At 38.6% G+C, this 17,693-nt stretch overlaps 1 protein-coding gene across 2 annotated transcripts; it reads left to right on the forward strand.

The window, feature by feature from the left end:
* Window positions 1-1,627: 1,627 nt before the first annotated feature.
* Window positions 1,628-17,579, forward strand: LOC145458063 (uncharacterized). 2 transcript variants are annotated; one of them, XM_080336371.1, is made up of 15 exons: window positions 1,628-1,876; window positions 2,703-2,846; window positions 3,442-3,543; window positions 4,354-4,454; window positions 5,622-6,260; window positions 7,441-7,619; window positions 9,369-9,528; window positions 11,036-11,115; window positions 11,821-11,988; window positions 13,130-13,300; window positions 13,358-13,447; window positions 14,161-14,251; window positions 14,309-14,403; window positions 15,732-15,809; window positions 16,133-17,579. In XM_080336371.1, the coding sequence occupies exons 1-15, from the start codon at window positions 1,796-1,798 to the stop codon at window positions 16,294-16,296; spliced, it is 2,343 nt and encodes a 780-aa protein (XP_080192497.1). In that variant the 5' UTR covers window positions 1,628-1,795; the 3' UTR covers window positions 16,297-17,579. The 2 variants fall into 2 exon arrangements, with proteins under 2 accessions (XP_080192497.1, XP_080192498.1); XM_080336372.1 differs by having other exon boundaries at window positions 14,312-14,403.
* The last annotated feature ends 114 nt before the right edge of the window (window positions 17,580-17,693 follow it).

Consider the following 17,693-nt stretch of genomic DNA (forward strand, 5'->3'; position numbering starts at 1 on the left):
ATTATCAACCGTGCAAATCAATAACATACGGGTCAAAAAGTAGTTGAGTAAAATGTGATATAATGATAACTGTAATAAAATAGGCCAGGAGCATTTTACACACCTATCATCAGGGTGAACTGCCACTATATTTTGATAATCTGTTCACGATACCTTCAGATACCCACCAACATCATACCAGATTTTCTTCTAACTTGTCTCTGTCTGTGCAACACCACTCTACCAGTCTACCAGTCTAGTACAAAATTCGATTAGTTTTATTGGTGTCAATGTTTGGAACAAGCTGCCACCTAATCTCCGCAATTTAGACTCTTGTGCATTTAAAAACAATGTTTTCATTCCCTTATCTCTAATTACGGCTAAATTGTATTTCGAATTGGTCCATGATAATGTGTCTTATTTTTCTTTTCGTTCGTTAGTTAATTTTGTTGTTGTTTTTGTTTATTAGTTATCAACTGTGAAAATTGCTCCTGTCCTGGGCGGCTCGGCTCTGAAGACTTTGTCATATCGAGCCTCCCGTCTACCTTACATGTCGCATTTCACTGTTACATTTTTGTAGTGTAATGTTGATATGTAATGTATACGAATAAAGATTCTCTCTCTCACACAGAAGTCATTGCTCCAAAATCTTCCGCTTAGCAATTACATAAAAAGTGAAGAAAGACGACAACATCATGGAAATTATACATGAATAAAATAACGTTATTGCAAATAGAATTTGGTAAGATGATGTAGATGTAATATTCAGCCCATTTTGACATATTTGTAGTTCCTCTATTTAAATTCATAGGGAATAACTTCAGGAATTGTTGTATAATCATATAACCCCGAAGACGACCAATACTTTCTACGTTGAAAATCCCTCAATACGGCAGCATTATATCTCCACCTCTTGGTCATTGTGATCCGAACACGGGGTCACGTTCTTACAATATACGTGGGAAAAAGAAAACTATTGTTATTATCTGATGTATACGGTTTCTATTGTTTGGTGTACAGACCAATCGGACCATGTTTCAACAGAAGCACACAAAAACATTCAGGCTGGATTCGATTTGGTGAGCTAATTCTCGCAAAATGAAATGTTGAAATCCCCGGTAGCAAAGAGAATGAATCAAGTCTGATATCATTTGGAGTTACGAATGCTAGTCTTTCCTAGTTGTTGCGAGTAGAATTCGCTAGGATGTTATCCAGGTTTCAAATTTCAGAGAGGGGGCCGTAGACAAAGCAATCGTAGCCTTGTTGTTGCGTTACTTTGCCCACTATCAGAGTAACTGTATTTATTTTTGTTCCCTGCTGGATAGTTACGAACAGAGTTTGGCAACGGTAACAGGTAGCAGCATTACTTGATTTTTCTCATCATATTTTGGTGTCTAGGAGTGACAGTCATGATTTCTTTAATGTATCGCGAGTGATTGCTGAACCATGTCATCGTTAACTTTCCTTCAAAATAACAGGAGCGTGGGGTCGCTGGCAACAGTGTCTAATATTTGATTCCGGTGTATGAGGTGGTGATATATGGTTTTAGAAGGGTTGTGTTATTTTCAAATGTGTCCCATTAGCAATTTATTAAAGCTGTTGATTTTCTCATGAAACTGTAATTTATCAATTCTGTTTTAACACAGAGGATTATGTAATCGGATTCGCAATTATCCTGATTGCTTGCAAACAGCTGCAACTCATTTGGTTAAAAACTTGGATAATCCCAGCATTACCAAGCTCAATTCAAAATCGTACGCTTATCTATCGCCTTTCGTTCAACTTACGATGTGAGGAGAACATCAGATCCGTGACCATGGAAAAGTATGACATTGTTACCAGCATAGGAAAGGGATCAAGCGGAGCTGTTTTTCTCGCAAAAAAATTGCAGACCAAGGTTTGGCCATCGCGAGAATCGCATAGGCCTAGCTCTTTAAAGTTTAGCATCATTATGAATTTTTATCAAGCTGTTCACTTGCAGTTTTAAACCTGTGACATCGAAAATGGTGTGGTGCTATCCAAATTTGATAGTTTTTTGGGAAATGTATCCTCGATATTATAGCCCTTAGTCCATACTGTATGCCATATGATTTTCGTATTCGATCTACTTTATCACTTGGATCTACAAAATAATATCCACATAATATTTATGATCATGATCAGTGATCACAATACACATTGATATATGTTTTACAAAATATTTACGGTACCGTATGTTAAACATGTTCGGGCTCATTTGAATATTACTGGTCAAGCCGAATTTTCGCATCATAATTTTAGTATGTAATTGTATTATGTACATTATGATTATATATAATACAATTCATAACTGTTTAAAGGTGTTGCAGAATTGTTTAGCATTAAATTAAAAGCTATCTAAGATACTATTACGTTAGACATTTTCCTTAACAAATCAGATCGTCAGAGAATGTAATATGTACTCTCAAATGACAATTATGAATATTCATCTGTTTTCTCCTTATTGATGTCAAGAAGGGGTGTATCAAGAATTCAACTGACCACTGTCATCCCATTACATACTTGTAACTAAAAGCACAAAATAAAATCATTTCTATGCTGATTCTGGTACTAATACATCCACACCAATCAATACTTATTCCAAACTTTTGTGTCTACAAGTTTTTGAATATATAGCAAAATAGTGTAGGCTACTCTATTATTACCTTGCTAAATGCCAACGTTTCAAGAGCCACTATTTTCAGAAACTCGTGGCGATAAAGAGAATTGAGATTGACGAAAATCGCAAATCACGATGCAAGAAATCAGTGGTGCGCGAGGCGTCCATTCTCCGCCGATTCTCTCACCCGTACATTGTCCAATGCGAAGAATGGTTTCTTGATAGTAAAGTAAGTGACCAGTATTTTACTAGGCCTATGGCATAAAAAAGATAGTTTAACTATATCATATCATATCAATTCTAACATTTTTATGGTAATTAAAATTATTTATTAAGGTTGACTCTGCTCTGATGATCACTTTTGAAGATTAGGCTATACAACGAAAAATTGAATGCATTGTTGATATTGACATTAATAATATAGTAGCCATGCTAGGTGTCTAAAAACTATTAGTTTAATAATCTTTGACCTGTTGTCCAAATGGCCAGAGGGGATTACAAATTTTATAACGGTTTGATATCTACAGATAGATATCTTTAGCAACTAGTAGGCCGGCTTAAAATTTTGTTAAATATATACATATTTCTTATATTCACTATCTTTGGATTCCTTACTTTTCTGAATTTGGTAAACAAATGTTAAAATGTAGTTTTTCACTTTTGAAATGAACAGGAAAGGTCGAAACATTTGCACCTACAGGTACTTGAAAGCGTTATCAACAACAAACCGCATTGAAATAGTAAACGGCCAATTTTACATCTTTTGCCCGTGGTATCTATACTGTGACATCACAAATTTTGTACTAATGGGTATTTTTTCCTAGGAGGAAATGATTAACATTGTGCTGGAATATTGCGACGGCGGCACAATGCAGGATTTAGTCCGCCAAGCAAGATTCAAGAAATCCTTTTTCCCCGAACAAAAGGTGAATACTTTCCATTTGTCTTCATGAGCGGCCGCTGCGCGTAGACCTATTTCATTCGTAGCTGAAAGTTGTTTGGAATAATGATAAAATAACATTGTCTGTGTGCTCAGTTAAGGATACAAAAATGACCACTATTTACTGTAGACAAGCCACTTGAAATCAAAGTGTTGGCTTTAGAACTTTGGTCCAACGTCCTGAACTCTATTGTTGGGATAAAAGTGTATTATCAGTCGGTCTACTGGTGACGTGGTTTGGTTATGTGAGATTTTAATTTTGTTTCGTGCAATTCTCCTGCAATGGAAATCAATTTAATCTGGTGAAGTACATTTCTGCTACTTGACTGCTACCACAATTTGTCACTGTTCATTTCAATTCCTAGTCCCAGCACTGGGCTCTGTCCTAGTTTTTATATGTTGGGTTGTTGTTGCGTGTGTATTTCACACTTCACAGGGTTTTGACAGCTAGCCCATCTCTACCTCATCCGTCTGTTTTGGTGATTCCTAGTATTCTTGACTTGTAGCATGACTTGCTTTGAATCTATCGTTTCTGCAAGACATGAACCTTCATTGTTCCAATACTCTATGATGGGTTAATACAGTCAATTACTCTTTACGGCGTGTATTTTTCATTCCAAGTCTTATAACGGTTGGTAATAAAAAAATTCAGTCCAAGAGCGCTAAATTACGAGACAGATCATCAACCATTGAAAACAGTGCTGCTTCTTATGGTAGAGCTTTTATCCTCTGCAAAGATATCCAGATAATTGCATTGATTTTGTGAATGATGTCATTATCGAGATCCATTTTGAAGGTGCTAAAATGGATGGCTGAGATCGTATCTGCCGTCGCGTACATGCACAGCAAAAAGATTTTACACAGAGATTTAAAAACGGAGAACGTCTTCATCGTCAAGTAAGTTTGTGGCGGTGGTGGTGGAATACTTGAACTAGGGCTGGGTACTCTAATACGAGTCCAGTATCAATTATAAGGACTTCATTTCCACTGTTGGAGCCTTGGAATTTTGGTCAGCCATGTCTTAGCTTTGAAAAACATGTTGCACAAGGCTGAGAATATTTATGGAACATTTTCTTCAAGTAGTGATTGACCCTCACAATGGTCACAAGGCGCTACAAAATATTCATGGTCTGGATAAGGATATGCAAAATTATTTTGGATGATATGTGACTAGCGTTGATTTCCTTGTCGTAAAATGGATGCATATTTCAACATGTTACTGTCATTGCGATTCTGTCACAATACTCAAGTACTTAAGTGGGATTCAAATCACCCAGGTACTATATTGCTTAGCAATATTTGGAATATTTATCTTGGATTCGACTTTCAGCAAAATCCTCCACCTTGAAGGGGCACTGCACTGCACAATGATGTGGTCTCAAATTGAACGGCAAATCGAAATAAAAATTTTGGCCGAGCAGTTTTCTTCAGAACGCCACCGTAATAGAGCTGCAATTTATTGAAATTTCCACAGCAATTTCACGCTCCAGCAGTCACGCAGAGATCGAACTTTATATCGTTGTCAGCCGATGTTATGAAGGAAATAGGTCGTACACGCCAAGGTGGTTTAGATACCGCGTTCAACGGAAGATGTTCAGTCAGGAGATTTATGTCAAAATCGGGCCTAGTGTATTCTATTTCTTTACGACATATTTCCTTCATAGAATCTCTGCGTGACTGCTGGAGCGTGAAGTTGCTGTGGAAATTTCAATATATTGCAGCTCTATCACGGTGGAGTTCTGAAGTAAAGTGCTCGGCCAAAATTTTTATTTCGATTTGCCCTTCAATTTGAGACGACATCATTTTTAGAGTGCAGTGCCCCTTTAATCAACTTAATTTGTGTCAACAAAAAGAGTTTGTGTATATTCTAAAAATAGTGCATTGAGCCTAAGCCTTTTTTCGCCAATTTAGTGATAAGACTAAAGATATGCAAAGCTCTTTTCTATTCCCTACTAGGTGTTCACGATTACCGCTGTCGAGTGTCATCCGAAAATATGTGGGTGTATTTCAATATGATATTATTCAAACAGAGTATTCAGAATATCTTTGAAAATTATGTTACAGGCCAGGGACCGCTAAGCTTGGTGATTTTGGAATATCCAAGGAAATAGACCACACTCTGGACATGGCCCAAACGTGTGTTGGCACGCCGTGCTACCTCAGCCCTGAACTGTGTCAGGACATTCCGTACAGCTCGAAATCTGACGTATGGGCTTTGGGATGCCTCCTGTTCGAAATGGCAGCTCTGAAACCCGCCTTTGACGCTGCGAATCTAGTCAGCTTGTTTTACAAAATCGTAAAAGGCGATTTCGCGGCTTTACCCGAACACTGTTCCACCAACATGCGGGATTTAATCGAGGGTATATTACGAAAAGACCCAAGTGAAAGGCCGACGGCGCATAAACTTTTAGAGCATCATTCTTTGAAAAAATTTGTAACGCAACTTGACGGTGAAGCGTTACCTCGGAAAGTATCGGCGCGTATTCATTTTGCCGAAAAGAAACGTCCACCGAAACTGGCTGAACTTCGAGATAAGAGCGGAAACGTGGAAGAGATTTCAAGTTTTGAAAACAGCGACACTATCACCGGCGATAATCAACGGACTCTAAGCCCAGGGTTGGAGTACGCGAGCAACATGCTTATATCTGGGATCGGGCACAGTAACGTTAGTGGGAGAGAAGTCAATACAGAAGGGAATAACAGGTGCCAGACTTTTACAACTAGATTAATCTAGTTGCCTGATTAGAAGGGCAAGTTTTTGTTGCAGTCAAATCCCTGGAAAGTTGCATATATTTTTCACCAAAGTTGCAGCAAAAAGTTGCATTTATTTTTCACAAAAGCTGCACTGAAAAGTTGGATTTATGGACAAGTTCCTCGAAATTATTAGGGTTTGAGATACTCGAATCGATCCGTGACCAAGGCACTGTAGCAAAACTCAGTGTTGGCGTCTTAAACAAAATCAATTGCCTGAAAAAATTGATCCATTGAAAATATAATTCGGTGGTCCAGCCTGAATGCACGTCAAATCAAAAAGAACCTCAAACTTGAAAGGGCACTGCACTCTAAAAATGATGTGGTCTCCAATTGAAGGGCAAAACAAAATAAAAATTTAGCCGCAGCTGTTTTCTTCAGAACGCCACCGTAATGGCGCTGCAATTTATTGAAATTTCGATCGCAACTTCACGCTCCAGCAGTCACGCAGAGATCGAACTTTATATAGTTGTCAGCCGATGCTATGAAGGAAATATGTCGTACACGCCCTATGTCCTAAAGAAATAGAGTACACTAGGTCCGATGTTGACATAAATCTCCTGACTAAACATCTTCCGTTGAACGCGGTATCTAAACCACCTTGGCGTGTACGACATATTTCCTTCATAACATCGGCTGACAAGTGACAACGATATAAAGTTCGATCTCTGCGTGACTGCTGGAGCGTGAGCCGTGAAGTTGCTATCGAAATTTCAATAAATTGCAGCTCCCTTACGGTGGCGTTCTGAAGAAAACGGCTGCGGCCAAAATTTTTATTTCGTTTTTCCCTTCAATTTGAGACCACATCATTTTTAGAGTGCAGTGCCCCTTTAAACGACAGTCAAATAATCAAGCGACGTATTTACATATAGTGCCTAATATTTCCAGTAAAAAGCTGGTCGCATGAAAAATTGAAAAAACTCGCAAAAAGTTTCATGAGAAATCGAAAAATTTGCAAAAAGTTGCATGAAAAAATGGAGAGAAGTTGCAAAAAGTTGCAATTTAAGATTCCTCCAAACAGCTTAAAACACCATTCTACAGTAATTATAATTATAATCCAACTTGAATGAACTGTGTAATTTTAATCTAATTTGAAAAAGCTTGAAATTTTCTATTTGTCAAAATCTGACAGGTGTGCGTCGGTGCTGGCTGTTACGGATGCCCATCGTCGGAATCAGGTGCCTAGGATATTCGCGTACCAAGTGGAACCGTACGTTGCAGTTGATTCCCCGCCGCCGCAAGAAGTCGAGACGGCTCGACCGCAGACCTGTCCTCATTCTGCGTCGCGAGACAGGACCAATTGTGCAGACGGTGAGCCCCACGGTTGTAATGACTCAAGTCACAATGTTTTAAATAATGACTCGACTCATATCAGTTTATGTATTGACTCTACTTGTGCATGACTCAAACCAAGTCACAAGTCAATCTCACTTTTATAGTTTTGACTCGAGTCGAGTCGAGTCATTTTCAATTCACCACCGAGTCAAGTCCATGTCAGCGAGCAGAGGGTTGAGTCCGAGTCATTGTAGTATGACTCGAGTCCAATTCATTGTGTTGATTGATCAATTTACAGGTAAAGCCTTGTCAAAGCCACTTTTTATTACGCTGGTGATATCAAATGGCTCGCATTTATAATACGGTATACAAATTTGCCTCAATTTTAGCAGTTTCTGCTCGCATTTTCAAGTACCAGTACCAACAGACAAAATCCCAATAGTGTGGTTACTGTAATATTCTTCGAAATTACAGTGAAATGTCGGTCGTGGCTGTCTGACTCTCGAGTCATGCGCAATAACTCGAGTCCAAGTCGAGTTAGCTCCGTATTTTGAGAAAATGACTCGATTCAAGTCGAGTCATGACTCGAGTTATTACAACCCTGGGCCAATTAGCAATGTTTTTCGCACCACACTTAGCCCAGTCGCACGGTGGCCAAAACTTCCTGTTTTCATGTATCGCGGAGTGTAAAAGGTCGATACGCCTACCGCGTCAGTGCCTACAGAAGGAGTTCGTGTACCATCTAAAAGTAGTATATTGCTCTTAAGTACTTTCTCCGCCCCGATTATTCGAAATATGGGTGACGTCATATTTGGTGATAAGATTCTTGATATACAATGTTCTCTACTAGTTGCTGACGATTACCCCTGACAACTGTCACCTGAAAATATTCAGCTTCATCATAATATAAATATACTATTCAATTGTATGCACGATAATTGGGACTATTTTTTTACCTAAAAACTCAGAATTTTGACCCAGAAAGGAAAAAACTTAATTTTAACAAAATTTTGTCATCATTTATGTAAATCAGGTGTTTTCGCACATAATTTTGGAATTGTACTACTTATCTTCATTTCTGGTTGGGACTGCCTGTCCTTATGAAGTAGTTTGGCCTGAAAACACTTTTTTGACTTGAAAACTTACAAATTTTGACATGAAAAAAACTTTATTTTAATGAAATCTGGACCTATGATAAATTCCAGTAGTTGCATCACGCATTATGGTAGAAATACTTAAAATTCGTTGTAGTACAACAAAAGATACTTTCCTCCATTCTCGGGTAGAAAGTGTCTGTCCTTACCAAGTAGTTGGCAAGAATGGAGAAGGAACGTTCAACAGCAGCAGTTGTTGACTGGCAGCACTGAAGTTGTGCGTACACTGCTGGTGACAAACCATGTTCCTTCATTCTGGTAATGTTGTCTACATCACAATTTTCTTGATATAAGAACCATGCAATGGCCACGCACGCTTGTTTCAGTTGGATATTGCGGTACGTTGAGCATAACACCATGTCAACCTTTTTGTTTCATTTCACTGTTTATGATTCAGAATGTGAAGACAATGGGCCGTCTTCAACGGTAGCCCTATAAAGTAGGCTACATGCTGTAAAATGTCAAATGATGAGTTCGCCGACCGTCCAAACATCTTTGATACAAACGAAATGCGAGTTGCAAAAAATTTTGAATTTGTAAACAATTTTGTGACCTTACGCTACAATTTTGACAAAATTTTGGCTTTTTTTGATATGTCAAAAAAAATCGTTTTCACGACAATACATCACAGATGAAGGCATCGCCGATACAGTGTTGACTTGGTCGGGATATAGCGAGCACGACAGTGGTAACAAACGTGGCGGTCGCTGTCTGAGCCCTTTCTCCAGTGATTCGGATTCGTCTTCTGATGAATACTCGGCGAGGCAACGAATAAATAGCAAAGTAGTTCGGTGAGAATATTTTAGATTCAGTGGTAGATGATGTAATGATTGACTAACACAGTTGTATGTAGGTTATTCACTCTGCTTACCTGCTATCATGAACTTTTTGATTCAAATTTTTCATAACGACATTGTATCTTAAGCTGTGCTTCTATCAAGATATATTTTCACCTCTTCGAGAAAAATTCTCTGTATGTATTTAGCACTATATATCGTAACTAGAATTGTATTTTTGAGCAGATTCCATTAAACCAATGACTCCGATATATTCAGCCAATGTTTAAAAGATATGGCATCTAACTTAAGGCGTATTTCCAAAATCTCAAAGCATTTATTATAACAGCTCACAGCCATAACTATGCTTGGACAAGAACCTAGAAAAGCAGCAACTGGACATCTATAAGCTATATGAAATCTATCAACAATCCCAGTAGGCTGTAGTAGTCACAGATTATAGTTCTCTGACTCCTTGCTAGCAGGGCATGGTATGGAATGGGAGATTTCCATACTCCATACCCGCCTCAATCCTTCCCTACCTACTTACAATTTTCCATGCCATAGCAACATTCCACCATACCATGTCCGATACTTTTTCCATAACTTCTTATTTGCACAACTTCTAAGACAATATGCTATTATTTTTTGATGGAATTGCCCGTTTAAATAGCATTGATGCTTAAATTCCATCCACAATTACTTTGTGTCATATGTCAGCGATGTGGATTACCTAATCATCGAAGACGGAACGTGAAATATACGTGGGATTATTTTGGAATCGCAACATAAGCATAAACATGTAAAACTAGCGATGTAACGCACTGCTAGCAGATAGATAATCTGCAAAATTATATAAAACAGAGACATTTTGCCATTAGAATGTATCTTATTAGAATACAATTTTACGCCGCAACAAAATTTTCATACCATACTTGGAGATTTCCATATCATACTGTACTTGTACATTTCCATATTCCATACTGTACCAAAATTATGTTTCATACCATACTACAATTCCATACCATGCCCTGCGTACTAGTACTATGCCGATATTTATTCCCTCTAATAATTGATACCGATATTTGTTGCAAAGTGGGATATTGGGGATTTGGAGCCACAATCTCAAGTATCGTGTTGAATCTTACAAAAGTTGAAAAAATTTAAATTACGCACCTTAATCCTATTTGATAGCCTACTACTGGACTATGTAGCTTCAGCCATCGAATATATGTTTTGATACTGCCTCCTTTCAGGCTGTAGCTGACTTGATGATCTCCCGATCCCTTTGCTACAGCCTGGTTCTGAATTGAAATATATATACTTTGCTTCGTATTCATGTATCTAGGTATTTTTCATTTTCATGGAACCAAATAAATTCTCTCTCCTTTGATACAGATTCTTTTGAAAATTAATCTAACGCAAACTTTCGACCATCGCAAGTGCTGGGCTCTGTTTTTTGGGAATTTGTCATGTATCGTGAAAGAAAGTTGAAAATATATAATTAAATCCTATTTGGTAGGCGGAAAAAGAGAGGACGAGGCAAAAGCCGCGAATATTCGTCGGACAGTTCAAGTGACAATGACCCCCGTGATGAGCAAGGTAGACAATAAAAACTCTTTTTAGATGCTTCGTACAAGCCTGTGTTTTTTCGCGCTCTCAATCCGACACAATATGCACGATATAACGTGACGTTATATTTTCGGATTAAATCAGAAATTCATACGGTATTATATTATATTCAAATATATTAATCCATTTTGTATATATAAGTCTGTAATATAGTGGCGACATGTTATCTTAAATTCTCGTGGAGATCTGATTGAATCCGAAATTACATGTCCAAATTGTAGTTCGGCTTTACGAAAATCATGAGTCCAAAAATTTCATCAAAATATTCAAATTCAAACAAGTATCTTGTCGGCTATTGTCTACATTCGAGTCTAAATACAAACACTTTCTACTGAATGAATACTGGTCAGCCCTCAGGTTTACTGGACCCGACATATCAATCTCGCCTTCCGAGAGATGCCACCTCTTTTTGTCGCCTGTCCTCATGTGTTACGGTATCTTCTTTTACTCTTCATTCAGTGTGCATGCCTCCTTGTTACATCACCTGAACCAGGTGGGTGCCTGATTTCAAAGACTACTCGAAGGTGTTTCGACACCTTCCTATCTTTCATTGTATCGCATTCTTGTGGCGTATTGAACTGTGAAATTGTAATAATATATTGATTGAGATACTTTTAGAACGGAAAATGCAGCGACCACCTTAATCCCTTTCCTAATCCTAATATTGCCATTCAGACGATATCCCCGAAGTGATAGAAACACAGGGTGACGATTGCAGTGGAGACTCGACCAACACGGACGAGCATAAAGGTGCTGAAAACGGCCGCGTATTACCTGGCAGCGCCTGGCTCAAAGCGAAGCGAATGCAATATCTAAAGCAGAAAGAGAACAACCCAAACACAGGTGGGGATATCGATAATCTGATAAATTATAGTCCTTCGGTTACTCCCGTCTGGACAAAGTATCGCCTACAAACTAATTTAAGACAAAATATAGAACTCTATGGTAATACCAGGGTTGGGATGAAGTCTCTATCTTTGAGTCACGAGTCATTTCACCCGCAAATTTTAACTCGAATCTAGTCAAGTTTTCAAAGTGTCTCAGGTCCAGCCGTCTCAAAATTTTATGATTTTTAAGTGGCATATTTGATGACTTGAAATCTCACTTGAATTTATGTCTCTGAGTCACGAGTCATTCCAAATTTCTCGTATGTCAAATGAAGTCATTTAAAACAGTAACTTGAGTCAAGTCATGACTCGAGTCATCCCAGCAATGGGTAATATAGGCTATGATGTATGTAATCTGGTAGAATAAGATTTGGTATGTATAGAGAAGAAATTCATGTGTGTTTGTTATGCATACAGCCTACAGCGTACATCTCTAATTGATTCAATTAAATACATTTGTATCCATAAAGTGGTCTAGGATTGTTCTGTACTGCACATTTCACAGCCCGCTGCTGTACCAATTAATCCCCTTAGAGCTGATAGTCATAACTAGAGCAAGCTTTTGCAACTTTTCTCCATTTTTTCATGCAACTTTTGCAAGTTTTTTCAATTTTTCATGCAAATTTTTGCAATTTTTTTCAATTGTTCGTGCTTTTTTACTGGAAATATTTGGCACTATATGTATATAGATCGCTTGATGATTTCACTGTCGTTTAAATTTGAGGACCTTTCAGATTTGACGTACATTCAGGCTGGACCGCCGAAAATTATATTTTCACAGGGTCAATTTTTTCAGGCTATTGATTTTGTTGAAGTCGGCAACATTCAGTTTTGCTACAGTGCCTTGGATACAGATCGATTCCAGTATCTCATACCCTAATAATTTCAAGGATCTTGTCCATAAATGCAACTTTTTAGTGCAACTTTTGTAAAAAGTAAATGCAACTTTCCACGGATATGACTGCAACAAAAACTTGCCCTAGTCATAACACAATATGCCAGTTTGAATTTTCCCTCTCCATATACTGAACCGTATTTCTTTTTATTCTGTAATGAAATTAACAAACTAGTTGCTTATGATATCTTTCCATGCAAAGGCAACCCAAGCAATAGTCAGAACATCCCGACGCGCAAGACGCCTTTTCCAGGCACGTCGTGGATACTGAAAGATCGCAGGTCGCCCCAAGACCCAGTTACTCGCGACCGCAGTGGGGACAGAGATTTAGTTCTGGGCGAAAGCAATCATTTTCAGAATCATTCTCCCAGAGGTACGAACGCAGCGTCTTTTAGAAAGTATAGTCTTTTCATATCAATTTTCGTCCAAGGCGAAGGGGACATTAGAAATCTGCCGGGCAGCGCTTGGTTGAAGAGTTCACGGAGCTCGATGGAAATCCATATGAAAAGTTCACCCAGAGGTTAGAGAACCTTTTGAAACTACCTACTGAGATTTTGACATCTTGAGAATTGCTATTTCTACTAGTAATTGAGTAGAAATTCACGGCGTTAGCTCTACTTCTACTTGAGTAGCACCTCTGACTAATTTGACCACCTCGGGTATTCTAAATCAGGGTTGTAACCAAGTCACAAGTCAATCTTACTTTTCTAGTTTTCTCTCGAGTCATTATTAATTCACCACCGAGTCCAAGTCAGCTAGTAGATGGTCGTGTCCGGGTCATAGTGTTTTGACTCGAGTCCGATTCCAAGTCATTATGTTCAGATTTCAGTTCAATCCGGTTCAACCCACTCTTTTCAACTCTGCTCGAGTGATATAAAATGGCTCGCATTCATAATATCGTAATTTTCCTCAGTCCCAACAGTTTCTGACCCTATTTTCCAAGTATCAGGATAGACGAAACACCAATAATGCGGTAACTTTACTATTCTTCAAAGTTACAATGAAATGTGTGTCTTGGCCATCCTTGTCTACTGTCATATGACTTGGTTGAAGTCAATACAAAAATGGACTCGGGTCGAGTCATTTTACGCATTTGAAAAAATGACTCGAGTCATTACAACCCTGAGTAAAAGTACTTTGTTACTGACCACATCGGGAATAAGTTGCCTAAGTTGTGCACACAAAAATGCTTCCATTCCTGTAATAATTCTTTTTCTCTCTTTCGAATGACAGGGAATACGAGGCCAGCTCCGAAACATCAATCGTCAATGGTATTGGAAAGTTACAGCAGCGGAAGTGCAAACGAACACAGTGTGAACAGACGGTAATTTTGTTCCTTGCTACAGCGAATTGTGCCGTCAACTTTGTCGTGTTTCATCAGTAGTTCTAAGGAGTCGGACACAGACGCGGAGTACGACAGTGAGGCGTCCTACCCCGACGATTTCGAAGATTACGAGGATGACTTTGAATTGTCAGGTATGTAAGGAGGTAACTTCTAATTTTTCAGAAGTATACGTTTCGGGATATGCTTGCATCAGTCTTATAAGTGAAACTGTCACCACAACAGCTCGAAATAGCCCCTGTATCACAATAACTGATTATATTTTCGAATATTGCACCTCTTCATAGAGTAGGGATACCATACGACCCTCTCTCAAGAGGAAATGTCCTCAAATGTCATTCTTTTTATACCTTAGAGCAGTGATTCCCAACCGCGGCTCCCAGCTTGCCTTGTTGTGGTTCTCATTGACGGTTGAAATCCCACAAAATATTAGAAATTTTAGTTACAACAAACAAATCAAATTCATGTTCAAAAATTACCCTTGCTTGGCTTGGAATCTGGGAGGAAAATTGTGAATGGACTGCTATTGTTACGTCACTGTTGTTTCAAAGCAATGTGCCCGGACTTTCCAGTTGCACGGGCAGCAGCCATAGTTAAGGCAAAACTCAGTAGCATTTGTCCCGTTCTTCTTGATTTTATAATTTTTGTTATACTGGATGAGTGTGTTCGCGCGACTCCGAAGGTACTCTGAAATTTGGAAATGCGGCTCCGACATCAAAAAAGGTTGGGAACCCCTGCCTTACAAAGACCAATAGACAATGACCCGATAGACGTGAAAACCGAAGGCTTACACAGTAAACTCCGATCGCTAGTGAGTTGAATTGAAAGGAAAAATGGCCAACTCGAACCAAATATATGTGGAAATGGGTCTTTTGGGTGTCAAGTCGGAAAAATGACCTTTTTCAATATTTTTAGTCAACCAATCAACAGCAACCGTCAAAAATTAAAAATGACCAAATTCCACGTATTAACGTATGCTATTGTATCTTCTGTTTGTTTGTGGTATTTATGGTGTTTGTCGACTACAATGGTCATTTACACCACACCAGGCCGATTTTCTGCATTTTGATTCCGTATATGCTGGTCTGTAGCACGGCCCACTTCCAGGATTTTTTTAGACGCCGCTTACGCGGATGACATGGCGAGGAGGGGCCTAAATAAACCTCCAAAGACTGTCCTATTTTTCAGATCTCATAATATGGTAACCCTACTATAGTGTCATTAGTCTTTTTGCGCTAGTAACGATGATACACCGTGTCACTTCAAAAGCAGCCGTCTCCAACGAACTGCTAAAAATTTGTGACCCCTCGACCAAATCTATTTTAAGAAACTACCAATATAAGTAGGTAAAGTGAAGACCTTCATTTTTACTTCCACTTGAAGTAGTTTGCCATGTCTTAGGAATTGGTACTTCTACCTGTACTTGAATAGAAATTTACGGCATTATTGGTCATTTTACCAGATGACGAGACAGGGTCCGTGTATGACAGAGCAACACAAAACAAGTCGACGTTGGATGCAGTACGGCAAGGTTGCATTGGTATGGATATGTTTCAGTTTCTTATCTCTAGGATTGCAAAATGGTATTGTTAGAATTGCATGTGTAGGGTGTATTTCCGTACTTGCTCTTCACAAATAGTTACCGGTCCTGCAGATGCTTCTGCCATCGTGCGGAAGTAGCAGCATGAAGTTTGACTCAAGCTCAATTAGTCCTTTCAGAATCTACAAATTCTTATTTTGCCAATGTAAGTTTGACCAGAGGTGGTCAGCAACTAAGTATTTCTTACAAGGTCTGAATATGATCTGTTAAAAGTTTTTATTACTGAACTGTTACTATATCCTGGCAATACTCCTGCGTTTTAGACCTGCTCGGAAAGCAAACCTTTGAAGATCTGGCTTCGTATGTCAGCCAAGGTCTGTCGCTCTCACACGCCGAGAGAAAGTTCACAGCCAAACACGTCAACACAGAAGCATTGGAAGCCTGCTATTTGCTGCTACAGAAACAACGTGACGCGAACTGTGTGTGATATCGTGTCGCGCAATCGCGAACGAGGCGCTATCCAATCCGGCATTGGTCCACAATTAGCAAATTGTTTATGACAACTGTGGGTGCAGCACACAGGGCTAGAAAGTTGTGAGCAAGCACAGTTTCGGCCCCATCAACGTCAATTTGGAGTCGTTGTATTGGGAATCAGGCATTAACTTGGTTGTTTGAGTAAAATTCTCCCACCTCGTTCGATACAAATTTCCAAGACTTGTAAAGGAAGTCACAGTTTTGAGTGTGCATCTCATTTTCATTAATGAATGAACAAACATGACAATTTACGTCACACCAAAGAGTTCCTATTTCTAATCATTAGATTATTGCGAGCAGTCTCATAAAAACCCCACAACTACCCAGTCCAGCCATGTAGTTTTGGTCCTGGATACATAAATATTCTATGGACTGTAAATGGCTACATATCTGCACCTACCTATCGATCTTCACTAAATACCCCCAGTGTTTAATAGCTAGCGCTAAACGTCTCCTGATAAGTTATTGACTTTCACATCTAATTCCCAGTCAGACCGATGATCGGTCTGCCATACAGTGTTGGCAAGTAATTGATGAAGCTGGCAGTTGGCAAGTAATTGATGCCCAAGTAATTGATGAAGCTAAAAAATCTCATATTGGGAATGAAGCCAGTATTAATTAATCTTGTTTGCCTTGGAATTTTGGAAGAAATTTCTCCCGAATTATCTGTGTTGTCAGTGAATTTTTCTTATATAATGTAAGCCTGTACGTATATATTATATTTTTTCATGAGGGAGGTAATAACCCAATACTGTACCTGAAGTAACATACTTAATGCAGTTTTGTGTTTGAAATATCAATTGTACGAGTTTACATTAGCAGCATGCTAATCGACTAGTTCCAACTGACCTAGTAGCTGGACCACCACTCCTATGACCAATATGCCTGCTGTTGGCTTGGCCAAATTATCTGAGTGATGTCGGTAATTTCTAGTATTTTTACGCTTAATTATATATATATATGCATATAATTCAATAATATATTCATATTGAAATATATCTTACTGTTTTTGGTTGGCACTCGACACTAGAGAAATAAAGAGAACATTATTCTCTGTAATTCTCTGCTACTTCATGACCATTACCACTGAAGAATGTCAGCCGAAATATTTGGGTTCATTTCAGTACGAATATAGTATTAAATTGTATTTTGAAGTTCCGTACCTTCAAAAATCTTTTCAATTTATATCTGCCGTAAAAGTGTAAGCGCTAGCGAATAAACAACATTCAATTATTAGTACGATCTATTCATTGTATATTGCTTCAAATTTGCTAGTGAAGACAGGAATGTTAGGATCTAGTTACTACCTAAGTCATTGCAAGTGATTTATCTCAGATTTTCTGATTTCAA

This window comes from Botryllus schlosseri, chromosome 15 (assembly GCF_051294905.1).
Source record: "Botryllus schlosseri isolate E-star chromosome 15, Bs_hap1, whole genome shotgun sequence".
Taxonomy (NCBI): Eukaryota; Metazoa; Chordata; class Ascidiacea; order Stolidobranchia; family Styelidae; genus Botryllus; species Botryllus schlosseri.